This window comes from Lontra canadensis, unplaced genomic scaffold, assembly GCF_010015895.1.
Source record: "Lontra canadensis isolate GAN:19392208 unplaced genomic scaffold, GSC_riverotter_1.0 scaffold45, whole genome shotgun sequence".
Classification (NCBI taxonomy): Eukaryota; Metazoa; Chordata; class Mammalia; order Carnivora; family Mustelidae; genus Lontra; species Lontra canadensis.
Window position 1 is genome coordinate 6,213,375 of NW_022631039.1, and position 18,695 is coordinate 6,232,069.

The window sequence follows — 18,695 nt, forward strand, 5'->3', positions numbered from 1 at the left end:
AGAAGCTGGGACAATACCCAATCCCCAATGGACCTCAGCTCTGAATTCCTGGTCTTCTCCCCCAGCCTGCTCGCCTGACCCCAAGGCCACCCTTCCTTGAGGCCAGGCTCCAAGGAGGTTTTCTCCGATTAGGCGGTTTCCCTTCACGGCACTCCCCGGGTGCTCTGGGAGTCCACAGATCACCCCGTCCTCCCCGGGGGAGCTCCCCGTGCAGACCAGAACCGCAGGGGCAGGGCTGGACTGTTACGGGCCGCCCGCTACCCACCATGGAGCCTGAAAACAGTCCGCTGGCAAGAGGCACTTCGAGCAGGAGCGAGGAGTGGAGAAGGGCCACCGGTGGCCTTCGCCCGCTAGGAGTCACACTGGGTCCTTTCTGAACCAACACCTTTGCTCTGGAACCAGATCTCTCCTGCTTCGTTTCCCTACGTGCTTTTTCTAATGCTAAGCAGAGCACTTCATAAGTCACCGCCGCTACAAGTACTTTAAGGATGGGAGCGGCCGTCCTCTGTAAGCCGGCGTCGCCCAGACAGTGGAATGGAGGAGCAGGAAGGACCAGGAAGGTCACCTCATCACACAGTCACCCAACTCCAAGGGGCCTCTGGCTCTGCTTAGACAGACCCTACCAGGAAGCCCCAACTCCCAAGACCACCCATGTTCCCGCAGGACCGTGGAAAAGCCTGGCCCGGGAGCAGATGCTTCCAACAGGGCCTTCTTCAAAAAATCAGTCAAAAGCAGCAGCTTTCCTAAGTGGGCTCCCCATGCTGGAGGAACGTAATGTCATGGCAGGTAGGCTGAGAAAGTAAATCTTTCACGGGAAGCCAACTTCTGTCTTCCCGTTAGAAGTCCGCTTACGGTCCCGTCCTTCGGAAGCGACAGAATGAACGTGTCTATTTCAGGTCAACCCTTTAAACAGCTGAAAATCGCGACAGTGCTCACTTTACATCTGTCTTCCAGACACAATAAAAGTACGGCGAGGCTCTCAGATGCCGGCATGTTAGGATGGGAAGGACACACTCAAACTCTAACCCAAGTGAGCAGTGAAAAGTACAGAAACTGAGTTAGGAAAACAGAACGTTGGAACACTGTTAGCACTAAGCGTTTCCAACCACGCCACCACCGGTTATGAAAGCTTTTTGGTGCCCCCGATGGAACCAGCAGTACTGGGGATGGAGCCACGAAGGTCTTAGCCAAGTGGAGGGTTAGGAAATGTCTATTTATGGAAGGTCTGAACGAGGGCACTACGAGCCCCGAGCCCCAGCCGCGGCCCCAGGGCCGCTGCAGAAACAGCTTATGCAGCCCAAGCCCGCGGTCTGCCATCAGCCTTCAGCTCTCCCGGCGCTCGTGAGTCAAAAGGCTGACTTCCAGCCTGACGTCATAGCTCCTGCATGTATGCGACCTGCCCTCTGCAAATCCAAACGAAGGGAAGGGACGGCACCGTGGAAGCCAGGACGAGGCTGCTCCTTGGCACCACTGAGCTCCCCGCAGAACAGGAGCCGCGGGATTCCTCCCTCGACTCCCCCGTTTCCTCGAGAGCGACATGGGAGGTCACCAGCAGTGAGCACTGCTACAGCTACATGCCCTTGCTGGGCGCCTGCCCTTTTATCTGCCCATCCTCTTCCTCCCCTTGCTCTCTGGGACAAGCAGCCTTCTTGTCATTGCTCCCCTCCATCCCTACTCTGTGGTGCTAGGAAGGGGCGCCCCTCAAGGGACTCTATGCACCCCAAGGGGCCAGAGTCCTGCTCTGGGATTTTCAAGCTGGAGCCCTGGTGGGTACGGGAAGAAGAGGGAGGTATGCGGTAGGGTAGCGTTCCGTCTCAAACAGGAAGGCTGTGGAGGGGTCCCCTGGGCACGCTTTACGGTGGGAGAGCATGTGGCAGAGACGGGACGAGGTCCTGGAGGCCTTCAGAGCTTCAGGTCTCCACCCGCCCAAGACCTGGGTCTTCAACAGCTCCGATTCTGCGAGTTCACCCAAATCCCTTCCGCGAATCTCTTTCTTAGCCAACGCTAGCTGACGACAGGTTTCTGTCCCTGGCAAGGGCGAGTGTCCTGACAGCCAATATGAGAGGCGGCCTGGAGGATGTGGTTTCAAAGAGGCTGGTCTAGCATTTCGGCTATTTTAGACTTGATCCAACCAACACTTACTGAGTGCTCGTCATGTGCTGGGCACGGTTTCAGATGCCAGAAAATACAAAGCCTTGTATTTGGCCTCTGATCTCAAAAAACGTAGTCTGCTATGACCAGGAGCTTTGAGAACGTTAACTGAGAGAACGCTCATGCCACCAAAAGGATCAACTCTCAGAAGACAGATCACGGGGATTTAACATCTTGAAAAGAACAAATTTTGTCAAGACTAGGTTGGTCAAAAAAATCTGAAAATTTGTACGTTTTAAGGGACTGATTAGTCACAAGTACAATAGAAAGAGCGTAGAAGAGAGAACACCAAAGACCCAGAGGCAAAAACGTGTTAAAATCTTAACAGCAGGAGTGCCTGGGTGGCTCAGTGGGTTAAAGCCTCTGCCTTCAGCTCGGGTCATGATCCCAGGGTGCTGGGATCAAGCCCCGCATTGGGCTCTCTGCTCAGCAGGGAGCCTGCTTCCCCCTCTCTCTGTCTCTGCCTGCCTCTCTGCCCATTTGTGATCTCTATCAAATAAATAAATAAAATCTTTAAAAAGTTAAAAAAAAATCTCAACAGCAGTGGGAGTAGAATACTAGCGGCTCTTTTAGACCCAAACACAGTCATCGGTAACTTGACAAGACACCCAAGACGTAGGAATATCTGGGAAACCATCTAACAACTCATCAGGTCCCAAAGACCTTAGAGACACAGACAGCCGGGGGCGGGGTGAGGGGAGGGTTAGAGACGGCAAGAAGCAGCTGCCCCAAGGATTTTCCCAGATCTGTTTCCAGGACGGACCCTGGAAGAACTGGGTGTTCGCTAAACGGCAGGACATGTCTGATGACAGTCCAAAATGTCTGGTAGAAAGCCAGCAAACCCCCCTTCCTGTAGCACGTCAACAGCGGCCAAACAGGAGAAGTCCTCTGGCTCCTGTCTCCGTTCAGAAGACCTACAAATACTCCCATGTCCCTGAGAGACCTAAAGGCCAAGGTCACAGGGTCAGAGTCTGTGATAAAGGCAACACCGACTTCTGATAGGGACTGGTTGTTTTCCACAGGGCCGAGAACAGCAGTTTTTAGAACACTTGTGAAAACGTCTGGGATGAATGGGCCTTTTCAAGGCCGCCTTCTCTCAAACCTCTTTTGTTGAGAGATAGAAGTGGCAACAAAGGGGAGACTTACTGCCTCGGGCCCATTGGGCAACTGTTTTTTTGTTGCTCCTTGTTTAACTTCTCTCAAGAGAGCAGAGTTCTCTACCCAGCTAAGCAGGTGTTTAATAAGGCAGGTGATTTTGTCTCCATTAATTTTCTGAAGTAACAGTAAACCAGACTAGAGAGTCCACTCATGAACTCCTGGGGAACCTTAACCCTGTGCCTACTAGACCGCTGGGCGTCTGCTGCCGCGGGAAGGTTCGGTTCTGCTCTCCGGGGCCGCTAACACCTTCCGATCTCTCGTACTCACAGTAAGCAGAACTTAAGAGTCCCAGCCTATTCCTGCCCCTGGTCATCTGGACTTTTGTCCTCGTTAACAAGTGTTAGTTGTAAAGTGATGTTGGAAGCTTTCAGGAAAAACCAGATTAAGAAAAGCATTCCTGTTCATTTCAAAGGCCAGATAAACCATCCCATTAATGACTATATTCACAGGTTCATGTTCTAAGCTCCCGTGAGGGAGAGGTTACCATAAAACCTGGGAAGCACTTTTTAAATTTTAAAGCTTAAGACCTCCTACACCTATCCATTTAAACTCCAACTCTGGGGGAACTTTCCAGTCTTCTCCCTGATCACCTTCACGAGAAGGCACTCCACATGGTCACTGTGCCATCAGCCACCACCAGGAACTTTCTACTCCCATCTATGGTCAATTGTAGGCAGCCACTAATCCCTGGTGGCCGGAGGAGAGCAACAATCCTTCCATATATTGGGCAAAATCCTGAAGCCTTTTATGCTTCAGCCCCTTGATTACCTTTAATTCTCTCCTACTGTAGAGCCATTATCGTCAGGAGCAAACATTCGGTGACACATCTCTTTCTCTTTATCTGTGTAGTCCTTGTAAGAACTGGAGACGGAAATACACGCTAGTTAGAGAACATCTGTCTTTGCAGGAGGTGACATCTGGTGGCTGGAACACTGCCCTCTGGGCCAGAGAGGCTGAAAATTCAGCAATCTGAAGTGAAAATTCACTTCAATCTGAAAATGCAGATTGAAGTGAATCGGGAGGGGAAGGAAGGCGTGCTAGAGAGGTGGGGGAGCCCCCGGGCTCCCCGCAGAGGGGACAGTCATAGCGAACCTCTACCTCAGAGGCTGTTCAAGAAGTCCTTGGACAAAACACCCACGATCTGAGAAGACTGCAGCTTTAAGGCTGGGAGCCACTGTCAGGCCTGCTGGGCTCGGTGTCTTGCCAAGTAGCCTCAAATTCCGTGGCCTCGAACTTATCTTGAGATTTCTTTGCTACAGGATGGTCAGATTCCAAAATTTCTACATCTAACTTACAAGCATCCTGGCAGGACACCTCTTTGTTCTTTCTGACACCCTAGGTGGGACTGACAGGACACTTTTAAAAACCAGCAAAGGGGAATGCCTGGCTGGCTCAGTTGGTAGAGCATGGAGCTCTGACTGCGGGGTTGTAAGTTTGAGCCCCACAATGGGTATGGAGATTACTTAAAAATAAGGTATTTTTAAAAATAAAAAAAATCGTTTCAGTTAAAAGAAAAAAAAACACAAAAGAAATTGCAGGACAGCCCTAAAAGGCCTGAAATATATCAAATGGATGTAAATATAAGAGGTACACACTCCTGTGACTTTTTTTAGCATCAAAAGCGTTAACTAGCAATCTAGAGTAAACGTTGAATGTCAACAGGCGCGATACAGAAGGACAGCAAAACACCTAAAAAGACAGTGGATAGACTATGAACTGTTGGAATAACGGACAACTATTTATGTGCCGATATAATCGTTGTAGAAAATTTTGAAGACAATGTCAATAACCACAAAGTGTTGTATGACTGAAATACAGGTACAGATCCTACTTGTGTGACAGGAAAGTCACCCTGGGGGTAGGAGTGAGACCTCAAAGACCCATTGCAGACCCGACAGGATCTGCAGGACACCTTTCTAGCGTCTGCTAAGAACAGTGGTTTTCAGTTGATGGCAAGTAGGGAGAGTAGTGGCAGAACAAGGCCCTTCTTAAAAATTACACCGGCCCAGCTGTTTTCAGGTGCTTACTTTGGGGGTTGAAAGTGGGGAACACCTTACACCAGTTAGAATGGCCAAAATTAGCAAGACAGGAAACAACAGGTGTTGGAGAGGATGTGGAGAAAGGGGAGCCCTCTTCCACTGTTGGTGGGAATGCAAGTTGGTGCAGCCACTTTGGAGAACAGTGTGGAGATGACTCAAGAAATTAAAAATAGAGCTTCCCTATGACCCTGCCATCGCACTACTGGGTATTTACCCCAAAGATACAGATGTAGTGAAAAGAAGGGCCATCTGTACCCCAATGTTTATAGCAGCAATGGCCACGGTTGCCAAACTGTGGAAAGAACAAAGATGCCCTTCAATGGACAGATGGATAAGGAAGATGTGGTCCATATACACTATGGAGTATTATGCCTCCATCAGAAAGGATGAGTACCCAACTTTTGTAGCAACATGGACGGGACTGGAAGAGATGATGCTGAGTGAAATAAGTCAAGCAGAGTCAGTTATCATATGGTTTCACTTATTTGTGGAGCATAACAAATAACACGGAGGACAAGGGGAGATGGAGAGAAGGGAGTTGAGGGAAGTTGGAAGGGGAGGTGAACCATGAGAGACTATGGACTCTGAAAAACAATCTGAGGGCTTTGAAGGGGCAGGGGGTGGGAGGTTGGGGGAACCAGGTGGTGGGTATTGGAGAGGGCACGGATTGCATGGAGCACCGGGTGTGGTGCAAAAACAATGAATACTGTTACGCTGAAAATAAATTTAAAAAAATTAAAAAAAAAAAAAGAAAGAAAGTGGGGAACAGGGAGAAGGGAAATGATCCAGACTTGGGAGTCTGGAGGACTGTCCCACTGCCCCCCCGCAACGAAGCTGCTGGTTGAGCACTTCACAAAGCCAGCTCTAGGGGGCTCTGCCTCCTAACACACGCTGGGCAACGCTCGCAATCAGTCCTTACCAGGCGGAGAGACCAGAACCCCAGGCAGGGCAAGCGCCTCTTCAGTTTGTGCTCCTGCAAACAGGTCTCACCTGGCCAGTTTCTTCAGCTCATTGTTGATATCGTGATTGAAGGGCTGTTCCTTCTGGGCTCGGACTAGAAAATCCCGGGCCTTCTGATACTCAGTCATGAGAAGACAGGCCTGTCAAAGGATAGAGTTTTACCAAGACACTTGGTGAGGAAAGACAGCATTTCCCCAGGGCCCAAGTTGAACACCGATGCTATCCTTTCTCGGGCATTTGTTCTCAAGTCCCTGGCCTCCAGCACACCTGTCCACACCGGAAGAGGGCCTTAGCATTCTTCTGGTCGATGATCAGAGCTTGTTCTCCATAGCGCAAGGCCGTGGTAGGCCGCTCCAGCTTCAGGTACGTAAAGGACAGGTTAAGGAGAACCAGAAGCTTGGCTGCTGCCACCAGGTGCTGCTCTTCGGGGGGTGCTGATCGTCGGTGGAGAAGCAGCAAGGCCTGTGGAGAGGGAAGACAGGTGGTCAAGGGGAAGCTCATAATCTTATTATCGAAAGCCCGAAGAATTCAGAAAAAGAGTATCAGAGGTAAAAAAGAAAAAAATGAGCTCAAAAAGTTGAAGGACACACTACTGATACATGAGAATTAGTTGTAGGTCTATATTCCAGCAATAAACAATCCAAAAATGAAGAAAATCACTGCATTTACAATAGCATGAAGTCACAATAAATTCAACGTGCAAGAACAGTATATTGAAAACTATGACATATTGTTGAAGAAATTAAAGAGGATATAAATAAATGGAAATATATCCCATGTTCATGGGTCAAAGAACTTAATACAGCTAAGGCAGTATTTCCCAACTGATCTACAGATTCAAAGCAACCACTACCAAAATTTCAACAGCCTTTTTTGCAGAAATGGTCAAGCTGACCTGAAAATTCACATGCAAATTTAAGGAATGCCAAGTAGCCAAAACGATATTTTAAAAAGAGAAAATGGAAGACTCACAGTTTCACATTTCAAAGCTTCCGACAAAGCTACAGCAGCAAAGCCGGCGTGGTAATAGCGTAAGGACACACGCAGATCAAGAAAACAGAACTGACTGTGCTGACTGCAAGTCCAGAAATGAGCCTATACTTCCGTAGTCAACTGATTTTTAACAAGGGGACCAACCCCATTCAACAGGGAAAGAGCAGTCTTCTCAAAAAAAGGTTCTGGGGGTGGCGCCTGAGTGGCTCAGTCATCAAGCATCTGCCTTTGGCTCAGGTCATGATCCCAGGGTCCTGGGATCCAGTCCTGTATCCGGCTCCAGTCTCCCTGCTTGGCGGGAAGCCTGCTTCTCCCTCTCCCACTCTCCCCGCTTGTGTTCCCTCTCTCGCTGTGTCTCTCTCTGTCAAATAAATAAATAAAATCCTTTAAAAAAGGGGGGAAAAGGTGCGGGACAACTGGATGTCAACACGCAGAAGAATGAGGTTGGGTCCCCACTTCAAGCTACATACAAAAGTTTATAAAATGGATCATAGGCCTAAATGTAGGAGCTAAACTGTAAGATCCTTAAAAGAGAACGTTAAGTATAAACCTTCAAGACTTTGGATTAGACAATGGTTTCTTAGACATTACGTGAAAAGCACAAATCACCGAAAGAATAGATAAACCAGACTTCAGAAGTAAAAACCTCTGTATTTCAAAGGATACTATCAAGAAAACAAATAAAATGAACAAAAATTAGTATAGCCATTGCTTACTGATTTAAGCTGATAACACAATTAATGGTTTACTGCTGTTATTACCTGTACCTACAGATAATTCTGTGTTTTTGTTTTAGAGATTTTATTTATTTATTTGACAGACAGAGATCACAAGTAGGCAGAGAGGCAGGCAGAGAGAGAGGAGGAAGCAGGCTTTCCGCAGAGCAGAGAGCCCGATGTAGGGCTCGATCCCAGGACCCTGAGATCATGACCTGAGTTGAAGGTGGAGGCTTAACCCACTGAACCACCTAAGTGCCCCCAATTCTGTGTTTTTTAATAAAAAGACGTTCATACATTCCTGAAAAGAAAAAGATTGTGAAGACACAACTCAAAGAATGGGAGAAAATATTTATAAATCTTATGTAAAAAACCCTAGCATTCAGACAATATAAGGAACTTTTATAAGAAGAAAAACACAGAAAATCCAATTAAAAATGGGTAAAGAATATGCACATTTCTCCCAAGACGACATATAAATAGCCAATCAACACACGAGTTATCGGGAACCGCAAATCAAACTTAACGAGATGCCGCTTTGCACCCACTCAGGATGGCTTTAACTTGAAAGATGGAAAATAAGTGTCGGTGAGGATGTGGAGTAGTTGGAACCCTCGTATTGTTCGTGGGAACGTGAAATGTCACAGGCGCTATGGAAAACAGGTTGGTGGTATTTCAACAAGTTAAATATGGGAGTTACCACATGACCCGGCGCTTGCACTGCTAGGCACAAACCAAGAAAAATGAAAACCCGGGTCTACACAAGAACTTGCACACCGGTGTAAAAGGCAACATTATTCACGATCGCCAGAAAGTCGAAACGAGCCAAATGCCCACGAGCGGGTGAACAAAACCCGGTACGATCCACACAGTGTACCCTCAGCCTTAAGATGAATGAAATTTGGTAGATGCTACGACACAGATGAACCCTGAAGACATCCTGCTAACTGAAAGACGCCAATCACAAAAGGACAAATATTGCAGGATTCCACTTAAAACAGTACCCACGGAAGACAGATTCCTGGAGGCATGAAGGAGAATAAAGATTGCTGGGGCTGGGGGAGCGGGGAGAACAGGCAGCTAAGTTTCATGGCTAAATGATGTTAGGGATGGAGGAAAACGTTCCAGAAATGAGTAGCAGTGGTGGTCACATAACACTGAATGCACCTAGTGCCGCTGGACTGTGTACCTGAAGATAATTAAAATGATACATTTTAGGGTCTGCACATTTTTACCAAAGTTAAAAGATACAAATTTGTAAGACAGAAGGAAGGACGAATACACACGGCAAATGGATGAACCCTGAGAATATTGTGCCGACCGAAAGGAACCAGGCACAGAGTATCACACATTTGATCGCTCGATTTACGTGAAATATCCGGGAATACGCAAATGCACAGAAACAGGAAGTAAAACAGGGGCTACTGGGTTGTGATGGGGAATGGAATGCAACTGCCCACAGGTACAGGGTTTTTGTTTTGTTTTGTTTTGTTTTTTGAGGTGATGAACCAGACCGTGTTGATAGATGTGCGACCTTATGAATACACGGAAAACCACTCACCTGTACGTTTTAAAAAAGTGTGAATTTAGAAAAGCACAGTCCAACAAGAACGAAGAACGAGAGGACTGGTAACACACCCAGCACATCAGTACAGACGGTAGAGTCATGACCGGAGAACCGAGGGCCTGGCCACCAGCTCAGGGCCCAGGGAACAGAGAGAACCAGTGGTCCGAGCTGGCAGACAAGTGGGGCTGAGAAAGAGAGGACAAAAAGATGGACACAGAGTAAAAAAAGGAAAGTAGAAGCTCAATCCAGATGGCCTAACAATTAACGAAGGGTCCCAAAAACGAAAAGACAGAAACAAGGGCAAATTACCAAAGAAACAACTCAAGAAAGTTTCCCGGAACAGAAGACAAGTTTTCTGAATGAAAGGACACGCCCGGGGCTCAATACGACAGCTTTTCAAACACACACACCACCCGCTGTAAAATTTAATAACCCCAGAGGAAAAAAGATCCTTAAAGCTTTACAGATTAAAAAGAGAAAAGATCACATAGAAAGGGACAGGAACCTAATTGATAACAGACTTCTTGACAACAACTGTAAAAGCTAAAATCAAACAATATTCTTCAGGGGCGCCTGGGTGGCTCAGTGGGTTAAAGCCTCTGCCTTCGGCTCAGGTCATGATCTCAGGGTCCTGGGATCGCATCGCATCGGGCTGTCTGCTCAGCAGGGAGCCTGCTTCCTCCTCTCTCTCTCTGCCTGCCTCTCTGCCTACTTGTGATCTCTGTCTGTCAAATAAATAAATAAAATCTTAAAAAAAAACAAAAAACAATATTCTTCAAAATCTGAATGCTACAATTCTATACTCAGTTATCCCAACTGCTAAATGTGTGCTAAGTACAAGAATATTTTTAGAAATGCAAGAATATACTTACCCTATCACCACCAGTGGAAAAAAGCAACAGGAAGTCCGCAAAGAGAATCCCGGGGCAGCCCAGGACAAGAACTCTGGACCAGAATGCTGGACAGCAGAGGGAAAACACTAGTGAAAACCAGAGATCCACCTTCCAGAATGAGAAGTAAAAGAAGTTAAAAACAGCAACTAAAGCGTGTTGAGTATCAACTCACAATGCCAGAAAAAGCCACGAACAGACTTAAAGAGGGCCTGGGAAATAGGCCTATTGAGGGAAGGACTGAACAGGTCTTTACCCCTGGGAAGTTTTGTCCCCCCGTGTGATCGGACTCAAGAAACCTTACGATATGAATAGTATCTGTGATTCAAGCGGACCGTGAACCCAAGGCCTGTACCCTTCATGTTTAGGACCTTGACTCTGTCAGCATTCTGAAGGACAACACATTCAAGCACTTTCCTGTCTGTCTCTTGAGCATATGCAGAAGAAACCAAACGTGGCAGATATCATGAGCCACCCACCCCAAACCCCATCTCCCTCCTCCTCTAGCAGACCTCAAGTTCATTCACAGCAGTGGGTATACAAATCGAACTAATATTTCCCAGATTCCTACACAGTTCCTGGGGTCCACTGAATATGGGTCTGGCCAATGATACAGAAAAGGAAGTCACGGGCTGATTTACCCCCTGACTGGGTGGGGATTACTTCTGGAAAGCTCTTTACATAAATACACCAGGCTGCTTTCCCTTCCCTTCCTCCTGCCTGGGTGACCACGTGATGCTACAGGTTGAAACACCAAGTTGGGGAAAAAAGGACATGTTTAAGGCTAGTAGAACAGAAAGAAGGAACCTGATCCTTTATGTCTTTGTTGAACTGACCTACCAGCCTCGGACTGCCTCCCTTCCCATTCGAAAAAATTTAAATTATGGTTTCTTTTCATTAAATAATTAAGTTTGGGCAAAATGCGAGCTTGAGAGCAGGGGAGGGGCCAAGGGAGAGACTCTTAAACAGGCTCCACGCCCCACGTACCACCCGAAGCAGAGCTCGATCTCACGACCCTGAGATCATGACCTGAGCTGAAATCAACAGTGGGATGCGTAACCGACTGAGCCACCCAGGTACCCCTAAATCTGGTTTAAAGTACAGTTTTTCAAGATTCTGTTGCTTGCAGCTGAACGCAAATCCTGAATGAATTCGGATCACGTCACAAATGACACAAAGCCAGAATGCTCCTAGACTCTAAACTCGGTCCTTATGGCCTCTAGAATCTACAGGAGAGTCTGGGATACAAAAAAATTCTCAGATTTGGTGAGTGAGTTACAAAGCAAACAGCGAATTCCTGTCAGCATAACCTACGCAAGGAGCCAAACCACACTCAGGAGCCTGGTGGGAATGGAGTCACTTCAGAGCTAGAAAAATCTCCACGGTCAGAGCGACAGGAAATGACGATGGCAAATGGGACGGAAAATCAGTTGGTGGAGGACCTGATCCTGGAATAAGAACTTTTAAAGACTTTTTGCTGAAATACACACAGGTAATGACAAAAACAAGTGAAAAGTTCAACAAACTTTCGCCATCTGAACACACCCACGGGACCACATCCAAACACAAACACAGGACACAAATGCAAATCCCGCGTCCCCTCTCCTGGTCATTATCCCCAGCAGGAAGATTTTGTAATGAGCTTTTGCTTTCTTTCTTTCTTTTTAAAGAGATTTTGTTTATTTATTTGACAGAGATCACAACTAGGCAGAGAGGCAGGCAGAGAGAGAGGGGGATACAGGCTCCCTGCTGAGCAGAGAGCCCGATTTGGGGCTTGATCCCAGCACCCTGGGATCATGAACTGAGCTGAAGGCAAAGGTTTTAACCCACTGAGCAACCCAAAAAATGAGATTTTTCTTAAGGACTGCATGTGAAGAATAGGGACAAACAAGAACTTCCCCCCAAAAAGAACGCGTCCAGGGTCTAAATTCATACTTCGAAGGCACCCTTACCCGCTTGTACCTCACTTTGGCATCATAGAACCGATTCTGGCGGAAAAGGTAGTTGCCAAACTCCCGCTCAGTAGCTGCCACTTTTAAGACCTTCTGAAGTGGAAACTGATCTTGTTGCTCCTGAGGACCAAAGACAAGGACACCGAGCAAGGAAACGGAAAGCCATGATAGCAGGACGCGAGTGCTAGTACCGATGTCCGTTTCCCTCCTTCCAATCATGCACTTTGGTTCAGTGCCGTCTGGCAGCTAAGCCCTGGGCCTGGTGCCCGTGCAGACTTCATCTCTGCGGCTCCCAGCAAAAGCTAATGGTATTTATTACTACTCCCATTTTGTATGCAAGAGCCCAAAAAGTGGTCTGGTCCTTTAGTCCTCCCAGAGATGCTCCCTCAAAAAACATTGTCTTGTGGAATTAGAAACTGATGGAACTCGCCAAGCATGGAAAGCAGGTCTCACAACAACCATTTATCCAATGCGTTTAGCAGGCCTTCGCCTGCCCGAGGCCCTGCTGGTCTTCCTGGCCACAGTGCTGTACCCTGGATACTTGTCAATCACCCAAGAGCCTCTTTTCAAACACGATGTCCTGGCCTTGTCCCTGCCTGAAGATTCCCAATCAGTATACCCCAGGGGGGCCTCAGACAAATGGTCACGGTCCTACAGGGAGAACCGGGCAAAGGGTGACTAAAAGATCACCTCAGACTGCTGGTCCAGAACAAACCCAAGGGTGGGCCTCGGCTCGGAACATCTGCCCATACATAATAGCCATTGCTAAGATGGACATGTACCGGGAAGTAGGGGAACCCTCCCCCCACTTCCACTGCCACCACCACACACGGGGTGGAACGTGGGGCAGAGCACCACCATCACAGAAGGGTTTTACCAAAACCAAACCCATTCTCTCTGTAAAGTATGGACAGCCATCCTCCAGAACTTACAGCTGAAAGGGCACAAAACTCGTCTGACTCTGCAGAGTCCAGGAAGTCAAGCAGCTCGATCTCAAACAAGACGGTGGTGTTGGGGGGGATCAAGGGAGGGCAGCCCAGCGCTCCATAGGCATAGGTTGGTTTGAACAGAAACCTGGCCAGCTCTCCTCTTCGCATGCTCAGAAGGCCCAACTCCATGCCCCAGAGTGTAATATCTGAAAGAAGAGATAAAGATTTTGAAGTTCGCCCAGCATCCTGATTTACTGTTATCAATTTCTTCCCCCTTGAAGTCCAAATCTTCCCACATCATACTCCAAAACTTCCACACTATGGTCCCGATCACTTTCCAGTATATGTGCTGCTGAAGCGAGCACCCGATCACTTCTCAGTTTCTTTCCCACTACCACCACCGTCCCCAAACTCCAACTTCTCTGGGCTCTGCAAGTCTGGCCTCTCTACCACTGTTCCCCCAGTTCCTCCTTCCTGCAAGGAAGTTCCTGCTTCCTCGCCCCAGGCCCAGCTTCCATCCCGATTGAACTCCTACTCAAACTCCAAGGCTCACTTTAAATGCCCCCTCCTCCAAAAAGCCTTCCCTGATCTTCCCAGATGGAATCAATTGTGCCTTCCTTAAGCACTACCACAACACTACTTAACTGAGTTCATCTGATTCCATGAACGTGCTCTAACTTCTCCACCACACTAGAGGAGATGTTCTTTTTTTAATTTTTTTAAAGATTTTATTTATTTATTTGGCAGAGAGAGAGATCACAAGTAGGCAGAGAGGCAGGCAGAGAGAGAGGGGGAAGCAGGCTCCCTGCTGAGCCGAGAGCCCGAAGTGGGGCTTGATCCTAGGACCCTGAGATCATGACCTGAGTTGAAGGCAGAGGCTTTAACCCACTGAGCCACCCAGGCGCCCCTATCGGAGATGTTCTAATCGTCTGAGTACATCTTCTCTTTTCAGCATGCGTTATGGATAGATACTAAGTTCCCCATAAATTAACAAATAAACATTAACATTAACAAATAATCATTAACAAATAAACATGCCCTTTAATTCTCAGGATGCAAAGCTGAACTTGCCAGGTAAACCATTTCCCGAATATATAGACCTCACCGGGAAATGTGTAAGAGAACGGGGCTGGTTTAGCAAAACCTGGCCTCCAAAAAACCAACTCAAAGACTCCATGCTCTGAAGACCTTCCCCAAAAGAATCCCTGCTTTTTGGGGCGCCTGCGTGGCTCAGTGGGTTAAAGCCTCTGCCTTCAGCTCAGGTCATGATCCCAGGGTCCTGGGATCTAGAGCCCCGCATCGGGCTCTCTGCTCAGCGGGGAGCCTGCTTCCCTTCCTCTCCCTCTGCCTACTTGTAATCTGTGTCTTTGTCTTTCAAATAAATAAATAAAATCTTAAAAAGAAAGAAAAATAATCCCTGCTTTTCCAGCTGCTCATCTCAACTTACCCTCTCCAAGTTTCATCAACCGAGGAGTTCTCCTAAAGCAATTAGAATCAAAAGGTTTGTCCATATGCTCCAGATATCCAGAATATTTCACTAGAACAGAAAAAACAATACAAGCAAAACAAACCAAGAATGCACAACTCTATGTCAACTCACAGTTACCAAACAAACAAACAAACAAACAAAACAAAAAAACGATGGGATTCAATGCATTCAAACCATCTCCCGCCCTGATAGGAAAAATCTGCTCAACTTTCCGACGCCTGCCCTTTGGCTGTTTCAAGAGCTGGGCTGGTGAGCCTCAATGTCCCCTGACATTCATAGTGGCCTCACGCAAAGGGGAGATGGCTTCCCTTGCTTTCCTTTAAGAACAAGAATTTTAACAAACAAGTGGGTTCTACCTTTTTTTTTTTTTTTTTTTAAACATAACCTTCCCTGCCCACCTCCCGAGGTAAGGTGCAGAACGCGCTTCAGGACCGATACTTTCGCGTCGCCAGCTGGGAGGCAGATGGTACCTAGCACGGAAGCATCGGGGGTCACCAGCTCTCCGGCACCCTCTCGGATGACGTCCTTCAGCACGCCCCGGTCCCCGGAAATGTCCAGCATCCTCCGACTTAATCTCTGGTACGGAGACTTGCGGAGAGAGACACAAAACCTCAGAGCCACCCCCGGCTGGCACCCCGACCCCGGCACCCCACGTCCGTGACTGCGCAGCGGGAAGTCTCTTACCTGGTCAGATGCCTGGTCCCCTTGCAGGACTCCAGGGTTCCGCGCGCTCCCCCCCATCGTCACGTGGCCAGCCGAGGGCACAAGCCCTCAACCCCCTCCCCTTCCCCGCGGCGGTGGCCCAGCCACACCTTTATACCGGCCCCTCTCACGAGGATCGGTTTGTGCCAACGTCACCAACGGCCGTGGGGCCTAGAGAGGTGCACCTGAGCATAAGGCGGGGACTCCCCCGCACGTGGTGGGACATGTGACCAGACGTACGACAGGACGCTTGGTGATGGGGCACGTGACCCGGAAGCGCGGAGCTTGATGGGGCACGTGGTGGGAACGCGGGGAGCGTGAAAGAGCTTGTGAGAGGGTCAGGCAGGCCATGATGGGGCACAGCATGGGGACCTGCTGTGTGAGATGGAGCACGTGGGGGGGCGCAGTGAGCTGATGGCGCACACGAAGGGGACTTCCGCTTGGGCGGGCGGGGGGGGGGGGGGGGTGTGTGGCCGGCACGTGGCGGGAAAGCGCAGAGCTTGGCGGGGCACGTGATCGGGACGCACCGAGCGAGCGTGCGGGGGCGCGAAGCATGATGGGAGACGCTGCGGCGACGCGCGGAGCGTGATGGGCCTTGTGGCGGGGCGTGCCGGGCCCCTGGCTGGAGACGCGTGGTTCGTGAGCTCGTAGGTGGAGGGGACAGCCTGAGGCATGGTGGGGAACGGGAAGGGTTGGCCTGTGGCAAGATAGGGTTCATGGGGGTGGATGCGGGGAATGAGAAGGGGCGCGGGGCTGGGAGGCGCAGAGTGAGAAGGCGCGTGACGGGGGCGGGAGAGCGTGAAGGGGCGCGCCGCCGGGAAAGTTGTGCGAGGGGGAGCCCCTGGCCGGGACCTGCGGGATGGCGCGGGACATGGGCCACCTGGGTCGCCTGGTGGGGGTGGGGGGGAACCGGGGACAGGGGCTTCCAGGGCCACTGACGAGAGCACGCTGGGGAGGACAAGGTTCCAGAAACGGTCTGCCGGAAGCCGTCAGGCCCCACCGAAGAGGGTTATCTCCCCTTTTCCGCTTTTCCTGTCTTCCTCCTTGTATCGGATACATTTAGGCGCAGGACAGGTCTTTAAAGTCCAAAAGCCAGGGGCGCCTGTCCGCATCCTGCTCCTTGCCGGGCAGGAAGCCGGCTTCTCCGTCTCCCGCTCCCCCTGCCTGGGTTCCGTCTCTCGCTGTGTCTCTCTCGGGCAAATACACGAATACAATCCTAAATAAATAATTAAAGTCGAAATGCCCAGTTCATGAGAAAACAAGGTGACATTCCTCTCATTTCCCGTCTAAGTCCACAAAATCCGGAATTGTTCCCTGGGTGTTAGGGGATTGCAGGGTTCTTGTCTCACGGAGGGGAAGAAGGAATCTCGTGGATACAAAAGGGTTGAAGTGAAGCGAAAGTGTGTTTTTTACTGATTTATCTTCTAAAAGACTCTATTAGAATCTATTTATTTCTTTATTATTATTTTTGTTTTAAAAGGTTTTATTTATTTATTTATTTATTTGACGGACAGAGATCACAAGTAGGCAGAGAGGGAGGCAGAGGAGGAAGTGGAAGCAGGCTCCCCGGCGGAGCAGAGAGCCCAGTGCAGGGCTCCATCCCAGGACCCTGAGATCGTGACCTGAGCCAAAGGCAGAGGCTTAACCCACTGAGTTACTCAGGCGCCCCTGAGCGTGGACTCTTGATAACACCTTTCATGACTTAATTGTTTGAGGTTTGGTCATTTTCTAGGGTTACCCTATAGCTGCCAAAGAAAAATACTCCCTAACATTTAGGGCCGGGTGGTCTGTTTCCTTATCTCTTGTTCACTCTGGCTCAGCGCTTCTGCCTGCCAGGAACAGTTTGCCAGGGATCCCCTATGTCTCCCTGCCTACCTTAACCCTTTCCTTATTCATGGGGGTGCAAAGCAAGGATGGCCCCGCCCCCTGCCCCCTCCAGCTTGTTCCCTGGGGTCGTTCTTCGCTTGCCTGCTCCAGGATTGAGAGGTCGCCTGTCTCTCCTGCTCCAGTCTTGCCTGACTACTAGGTTGTTTCTTCAGCTTAGATGTGTCCTAAAACGTCCCTCCTTAAATAAGCCTCCTTCATCCTACATCTCAAAGGTGGCCCCGTTTCTTGCTCTTCACGGAAAAACGTTTCACAAGAGTTGCTTCGAAGGCTTTCTCAACCATTGTATGTCCATCATTCATTTTCTCTTTAACCCACTTCAGTACCACTTGTCCCAACGCCGTGTCACCAGCACTGCACCAAATGCCGTTATGGGTAAGACGCCTCTTTATCCACAGATTACTGGACTCTTGTCAGTGTTTGAGGACGCTGATCTCTCCTTGCACGCTTTTTTCTTTTCTGTATTAGTTTCCTGTCATCGTCACAATCAATTACCAGAAAACTAGCTGTTTAGAGCAATAGATATTTATGATCTTACCTATTTATCGCCAGTTCTGTAGGTGAGAAATCTGACAGGCCCACTGGACTCAAATCAAGACCTCAGCCTTAATAGGGGTTCTGCGGGAAGAACTTGAAGCCCATCCATGTTAATAAATCCAGATTTAGAGCTCTACACTTGAGGTCCCCACATCCTTGGCAGTTATCAGCCCGGGGCCACATTTAGCTCCTAGAGGCCCGTTCTCCTGCCCTTGTCCCTGGGCTCCCTACAGGTCAGTTAGCAGCAGCGTGCTGACTCTTTTCATGCTCTGAATCCTCTTGACGACTCTTCATGCCTTCCTGACTCTTGCCCAGGAAAGTTCTCTGCTGGTTTTTTTTTTTTAATTTTTTTATTTAAAAAACATTTCTTTATTTTTAGAGAAAGATGGGGAGGGGCAGAGGGAGAGTGAGAATCCTCCGGCCCCTCCCCACTAAGCATGGAACCCAATGCAGGGCTCAGTCTCAGGACCCTGAGACTATGACCTGAGCTGAAATCAGAAGTTGGGCCCTTAACCAGCTGAGCCATCCAGTTCCCTGCTAGTAAGGAGTCCCAAAAGTTTCCTACTGTTAAGGGGTCGTATGGATCTGCATCCTGGTGACTGTATGCTCCTACCTTACCGGCTGTATCTTTTCAATCCACGCTCTTCTTCCTCATCTATCTACGCATCTCTGGGCTCTGTTCTCAGAAGCTTGCCCTTCTCTGTTCTTAATCCCAGAGAGACCCTAGC

At 48.9% G+C, this 18,695-nt stretch overlaps 1 protein-coding gene across 1 annotated transcript in view; it reads right to left on the reverse strand.

Annotated features, from left to right (window-relative positions):
• FKBP6 (FKBP prolyl isomerase 6) overlaps window positions 1–15,611 on the reverse strand; it is a 29,165-nt gene extending 13,554 nt beyond the window's left edge. The window contains exons 1-8 of the mRNA XM_032872328.1: window positions 15,529–15,611; window positions 15,315–15,432; window positions 14,803–14,892; window positions 13,359–13,561; window positions 12,427–12,546; window positions 6,576–6,770; window positions 6,339–6,448; window positions 4,078–4,170 (exon numbers count right to left, since the gene is read on the reverse strand). Of these exons, the coding sequence (XP_032728219.1) occupies window positions 4,080–4,170; window positions 6,339–6,448; window positions 6,576–6,770; window positions 12,427–12,546; window positions 13,359–13,561; window positions 14,803–14,892; window positions 15,315–15,432; window positions 15,529–15,585 (984 nt within the window). The 5' untranslated portion in view covers window positions 15,586–15,611 and the 3' untranslated portion in view covers window positions 4,078–4,079. The remainder of the gene's footprint in view (window positions 1–4,077; window positions 4,171–6,338; window positions 6,449–6,575; window positions 6,771–12,426; window positions 12,547–13,358; window positions 13,562–14,802; window positions 14,893–15,314; window positions 15,433–15,528) is intronic.
• Window positions 15,612–18,695: the final 3,084 nt, after the last annotated feature.